The sequence below is a fragment of the Rhinatrema bivittatum genome, chromosome 11 (genome assembly GCF_901001135.1).
Source record: "Rhinatrema bivittatum chromosome 11, aRhiBiv1.1, whole genome shotgun sequence".
NCBI lineage: Eukaryota > Metazoa > Chordata > Amphibia > Gymnophiona > Rhinatrematidae > Rhinatrema > Rhinatrema bivittatum.
In genome coordinates, this window is record NC_042625.1 from 56,118,016 (window position 1) to 56,124,670 (window position 6,655).

At 43.2% G+C, this 6,655-nt stretch overlaps 1 protein-coding gene across 4 annotated transcripts in view; it reads left to right on the forward strand.

Annotated features, from left to right (window-relative positions):
• The window catches only part of AIFM3 (apoptosis inducing factor mitochondria associated 3), a 128,748-nt gene extending 127,034 nt beyond the window's left edge, over positions 1 to 1,714 (forward strand). Inside the window, exon 21 of one of the 4 annotated variants that reach the window (XM_029571694.1) lies at positions 418 to 1,714. Coding sequence is in view for 2 of the 4 variants with exons in the window: in XM_029571695.1 (XP_029427555.1) it covers positions 418 to 463 (46 nt within the window). In the remaining 2 variants the exon portion in view is untranslated. The remainder of the gene's footprint in view (positions 1 to 417) is intronic. The other 3 variants (XM_029571696.1, XM_029571695.1, XM_029571697.1) reach the window with 3 other exon arrangements.
• The last annotated feature ends 4,941 nt before the right edge of the window (positions 1,715 to 6,655 follow it).

Genomic DNA, 6,655 nt, shown 5'->3' on the forward strand with positions numbered 1-6,655 from the left:
TAAGCCACTCTGCTTCACACCAGAGAAACTCTTGGCTAAATGTGCCTCTTTCTGTTGTAGTTTTGGTTTTACTTAGCCATTAGCGGGGATAGGATTTGTGGCTATGACAAGGCATGGTGTAATGCAATGCATTCTTTGCAGATCCTTTCAGCTTCATGCTTTGATGTACCTGGGTCACCACTTCACCAAAGTCAACCCTGAAAGGTTGATTGAGTGCGGCTTTTGCTGTATTGCCTCTATGGTCCTGTATTCCTGCCTTTCCAAGAGAGACTAGAATGAATCCCTGGAAGCAATGGCAAAACCAGAACTGGATCAGCCTGTCAGGGCTGACCTGGTTCAGATGCCAGCCTTAGCTATGCTTGTTTTGCTTTATTTCTGTAGTTCTGTTTAACTTGTCTTTCCTTGTCTGTCCTTCAGGATTGGCGACATGTCCTGGTTAACTGGGAAGGGCTCATATCCTTGACCAGAGCTGGATCGTAGCAGGAGCTGTGGAGAAAAGGAGGGGCTGAAAAGCGGACAAAAAGGAAACACAAACAAAAAAAGGACCCAAGTGAAAACAACAAACTTTAGCATAGAGAGGGATTTAATTATTTTTGGACAGTTGAGCATATGATCTCAAGAGTCTGCTGCAAGTCTCATTATAATATCTCCTCCCTCACCCTCTTCCCATACCACCACCGAAAATGTTTTAGATAACAGAGCTGTATATGGGTCCTCACCAATTGCCCATTAGCTTCTCACAGTTAAAGAGAGAAAAATAACAGTTCCAGAGAACCTACTGCATTTTCCTGCATCCTGCTGCTGGCTGGAAGACAGCTCATGAAGTTTGGAACATGGACAGTTTTGGACTTGGTCTGCAATGATCTTCCGAGCCTGGCTAGGAGCTACAGTTGTGTATTATGAATAAAGATGGGAGGGGGAAGAAGGTCGGGGAACTGCATACACAATAATCCATTAAACTTGTTATTACACCAGTGGGAGAACTCAGGAGATGATTCCTAAGACATCCTGATACATTCCAAATCCTGAGCGCTCCAATTCTAAGACTAATATTTCAAAACATTAAGATGAGCACCTACATTTAGAGATCTAAATCAGGTTCCTAAGTTAGGATCCTTTGAGGTCCATATTCAAATGGTTTCTCCAGATAAAGGTTTTTGTCTGGGTAACTCAAAAGGTTAATTGAACATTACCCCTTCTCACCAGCTAAATTTTACTCTGGTCAAAGGCTTAAATTTAGCCAGGCAGCACTGATATTGGGCACCAGCTGGCTAAACTTACTTGGGTAAGTCTGGTCAGAAAAATGCTATCCTAAAGATACCAGATACCCAGGTAACTTTAGCATATTCAGCAGGAGAGTTAATCCTGTTAAATTTCCCTATTAAAATTATTTGGTAACTTTACCCAAGTAGCTTCTACTTACTGCCCTGCTGAAAACTCACCTAAACTTAGGCTCCTAAGTTAGATAGCAAGTGTTGAAAATCAGTGCTCAGTACCTATTTTTCCCTACCTTCACTCCTGTATCCACCCACTCTCTAAGCTCCTAAATCATTTTTACCATGAGAGGGGACCCACTATTGCAGGGAGAGGGGCGTCACCGCGATAATGAGGCCCTTCCCCCCCAAAATCTTTGCAGCTCTATAGCACATTCTTTTGTCTTACGGCCAAACACTATGGGGCAAAAGAACGTGCCAGGCGACCCTTTAAAACAATGGCGGCTCCAACCTCAAGGAACCACCATTGCCTTAAAGGGCCACTGGTTCAAAAAATAAAATTGCAAGAAAACAGGAAGGTTGAGCAGGGGCCATGTGACTGGGGTAAGGTCCAGGGATCAGACACAGACCACATGACTGAGATCCAATCGCCGGACCCTACCTAGTCACATGGCTGGGGAAAGGTCAGGTCAGTGCCATTTTGGAAAATGGTGCCAACTGGGCCGGGTGCAAGGGTGTACCATGGCCCAAGATGCAGAAGCTACTACTTTAAGGTTCCGGGAGGTGCGGGAAAGAAGTGGGGTATGGGAAGAGGGGACCTGGGCTTGGGACCCTAATTTTGTTTTTTTAGCTCTTGGTGGAGGGTGCTGGGGTGGGAAGACCGCCTTGCTAAGTTTCTTCTATTTGGGGAAAGGGGGGCCAGAGGGGGGCTACTTGTTTTGACTACTATTTGGGGGGAACCGGGGACGACTTTTTATTCCTATGTCTATGTGGGAGGAAGTGGGCTGAGGGGGCGGAAGGGATGGGACAATTGCTTCATGGTCACATTTTAACAATTTTTTTCACTTTCGGGGAGTTAGGGTCTCCTTGAGTGGTGGTGCTGGGTTGAGCAGGGGGTCAAGCCCCTGACCCCCTGCTCAACCTCCCCTTTTTGCCGCAACATTTTTTTTGGCCAGCACTTTAAATGTGAGATGGGAGCCATGAGACCTGCGTTTACTGCTTTTGAAGTAGGTGTAATTATTATATCACAGCTGACGACCTTCTTAGTCGGCCACAATAAAATATTCGCATTAGATTGACTATTAATTACTTTCTTTGCATGCATTTGCATTATTTATGAATGCAAATCGCATACAAAGAATATTGTAATAGGGAGGGAATCTGGGTGGGGAGATGCAAAATATTGCATATATTGTGCGATATCGCCACGATATCGTACAATATATGCTGTTTAATATGGGTTAGAGCACTACTGTGGCTTGATGAATCTCCCAGTAAGTTAGGTGTCTAGTACTGAAAATCAGTGCTAATCACCTAATTTTTCTCTAACCTAACTCCACTCCTATAGCCACCCACATTTTAGGCTTCTAAATTTAGGCACTCTGCCCTAGTACATTTTCAAAAAGGAAAATTTGGAGCCCAACTCCCAAAGTTAGGAGCCTAAATATCCTGATACTTCTGGGAGGTCCGAGAAGCTCTGAGACACTGTTGCTTCAGATAGTCTGATGAGAGAGCCTTCAGAAACATGTCTGCAGGTATGGAAAGTGGGCAGAACAAAAGGAAGTATCCTAAAAAAGTGAGGGAATAAAGCTGCATTATGATCCCCTCCATCCCCAGCCTGTGACTATGTGAAGACTGTACACAAGGGCATCCCATCCTCACGTAGTCCGTTCACAGCAGACACAGGCCTCGGCAGCTCTCTTCTTGCTAGAGTAGTTTTAGTGTGGCATTTCCATGATTATAAATTGAGTCACCCTGAACTGTGAACACTTATAAACTCTCAGAGCAGGATCCAGCCTCTGAGAAAATGAGAAAACTACAGGGAGAGAAAAAGAGAGACTCTGAAAGAGATGGAAGGACACAGAGAGACAGGTGCCAAGAAAATGAGTGAAGATGGCAGCAGAACGGTAACAAACAGAAAAGAAAAGTATTGAGAAAGAAAGTTTATGAGCCCCTCCACCCCCAGCCTTAAAATGCAGACTGAACCTATGGGATCCCATCTTCACATGGACGGTTCACAGCACACACTGAGCTCAGCAGCTCTGTCCTTTCTGGGATAGTTTTAGTATGACATGTCCAAGAATCGGAGGAAACAGCAAGGCTAGTGATGTGAAAGAGTAAAGGGAGAGTGAGACACTGAGTTGGGAAAGTTAGGACAGAAGGGGAGACAAGAGATGGAGAGCATCATAGCAGCACCTGGCACACATTTTAACTGACCCAGGCCTGATTCCAGTTTTGTAAGCATTATACAAGCATCCTTCGTACAGATTCACTGAATGTAACCGCATATAATAAAGGCCAAATCGAGAAAGAAAAGCATTTCTGAATCCACGGTATTACTAGGGTCGTCATCTATCCTGAGCTGCTGACCTAGAAGAATTCAGAAGATCTGGATTTTCCCTTTCATAATGCTTGCTGGAAAGTAGTACCAGAGGTGGGGGTTTGAATCTAGCCCTTTTGCGCGGACCTTAATGGTTTTGCATTGGCTGTATCAAAATTGAATATTTACTCTATTGGCTCGACTCCAGGATTTTACTTTTAGGGAGAAGTTGATAAAATTCTTGGGTGGGGGGTAGAGGAGCAAACGTAAAAGCCACATGGTCTAGGGATCTGCATAGGCTCCCAGAAGCTTTGCAGTATTGGAGATTCTGAGATGCTAACCGAGCAAATTTCTGTTTCATTCCTAGAAAAGGAAACAAATGTTGCATCACACCGGAATGCCATTAATTTGAAATAATGATTTATTATCAGTCAAATCACATGGAAGAACAATTTCTCATATGCATTTAACAACATAGGAAATGGATCAGACCAAAGGTCCATCAAGCCCTGCACCATGTCATAAGAAATTGTCATAAGAAATTGCCATGCTGGGTCAGGCTAAGGGTCCATCAAGCCCAGCATCCTGTTTCCAACAGAGGCCAAAACCAGGCCACAAGAACCTGGCAATTACCCAAACACTAAGAAGATCCCATGCTACTGACTTAACTAAGTCTGGATTGTTGATTTTGGGGAGAGAAGCAAAATTTATACCACAGAAAACCTGCCCCTCCCCCAAATAAAACGTTAAAAATAAAAAAGTGACATTTACGAAATAGTGCAGGAGAGAGGGGTGAGCATAGTAGAGCAGGGTGTGGTAGCTGAGAGCGGCGTTGTCTTGCGAAACAGCCAGGGGAATGGAAGCAGGCAAACTCCAGCTGCTTCACACGCACAAAGTTTTATTTCCAGAACAAAAAAACACAATACAAAGGCTGCTTCCTTCAGCAGTCCTCTAATACAGCTTCCAAAGTATTTGAGAGAGAGAGAGACAGAGGAAGACAGAAAGGAAGCCCTGGATGAGGGAAAGTAGCCAATCTTTGGGGATTAAGGGCAAAACGATAGGGGGTAAGATGGAGGTCTGGGGAGAAGAGACAAGTGATGGCCCCAGGCTGAAATGGTGGTCAGCCCTGACCCCCCAGAGCACATTTTTGTTTTGGGTAGCGGCCCTTTAAGGTGATGGCGGTCCCTTGAGGTTGGGGGTTTGGCTGCAAGACAAGACAATGCACCATACAGCTATGATTGTTTTCAGGAGAGAGGCCCACTATTGTGGTGAAGCCCCCCATCCGTGATAGTGAGACCCTCTCCTCCAAAAAATCTTCGTGGTTTAATGTATCCAGGTGTCCCTGAGGCAACACAGGATAAGGCTCAACCCAGGATTTCTGTGCATGAAGCATGTTTTATGCCAGAGAAAATACACGGTTTGACAAATTTTATTTAGATGTATTTAGTCTAATAAAATTTGTTGATCCTTAATTTTATGCTCACAAATTGTGTTTTATTTACATAAATCATGTTTTATACGCAGAAGTCAGTGTGCAGAGAATGTTTCATGCACATAAGTCATATTTTATGTTCATTAAGCATATGTTCCATGCACATCTTTGGGTGAGCACGCTTTTTTCTTATTTATACTTTATTAAATGTTTACATCAAAATGTAAGGAATATAAGAAACAACAAAAGAAACTCTTCATGTACAATCCTCACAAGTAATCTAATCAAGTCCACATTACATGGGGAAGCAAACCTATTACAAGAAAAGACAAACTAAACAGGCAAAATCTAACCTCCCTATTAATGACATCACTGAGACTTATTAGTAATAAAGGTTTGCAAATGTGTTGGATCCAAAAAGGTATCCATGTTTCTCTGATATGTTATCAAGCATTTGCAGGGAAATTTTAGGAAAACGTTGCCTCTACAGTGAGTACTTGTTTCAATTGCAAAAAGGACTTCCTCTTTATCTGTCTCCCTAGAAACATCAGGAAAGACACAAGCTTTTTGATCACAAAAAAGTACTTCTTTGTATTTAAATTACTGCTGAAATACAAGTTCTCTATCAATTTCTAAGGAAAAAGAAACCACCAGGGTGGCCTTAGATGTAATAGCAGCATCCTGCAGAAACTGGGAAAAATCAGGGAGCCAAAACATCTGAGGCTCCCTCACTATCCCCCAGAACTCTCTTAAAGGGGGTCATTTATCAAAATGCATTAGGGCCTAACGCCTGAGATAAGGCCCTAACGAACGCAATAACACCATAATGCATGCGATAAATAACACATTGAGAAATGCATATAAAATTTGAAAAAGTTAGTCAAGTGGGAGGAGCTTGGCTGGAGTAAATGAAAATGAGGGGGTGTTTAATGTTGAGTGCGATACCATAACATACGCTATCGCAGGATTTAACACCGGAAATAACTAAACCGTTTTTCCTTGCGTTATGCCTGTGATAGCTGTGCGTTATGGCTGAAAAGGGATTTGTAGGATAAGTATCGCAAATTGCATTTCAGGAGGGAGAGGGGAGGAGAGAGAGCCTCTGGGAAGGCTCACATACTAGTCAACTTTTTATTCCACTCTAAGAGGGAGCATTCTGAACTGGGGGTGAGGTTTTGTTAGTGTACTGGGTTTTGGGGGGCAGTTTTACATGCACAGTCAGATGTACGAACAGCACAGTCACCATCAGTAAAGATTTTATGTTATTTGGAGTGATGAAAGGTACGAAAAGATGAGGTTTGTACAATGTACTCTCGACCTAGCCGGATGAACGCTCTACCTTGCTGCTATCAAGCTAGGTCAAGAGTACAATGTAAAATCTCATCTTTGTGTACCTTTCGTCATTCCAAATCACATCAAATCTTCACTGCTGTCTACTGTGCTGTTCGTACCTCTGACTGTGCATGTAAA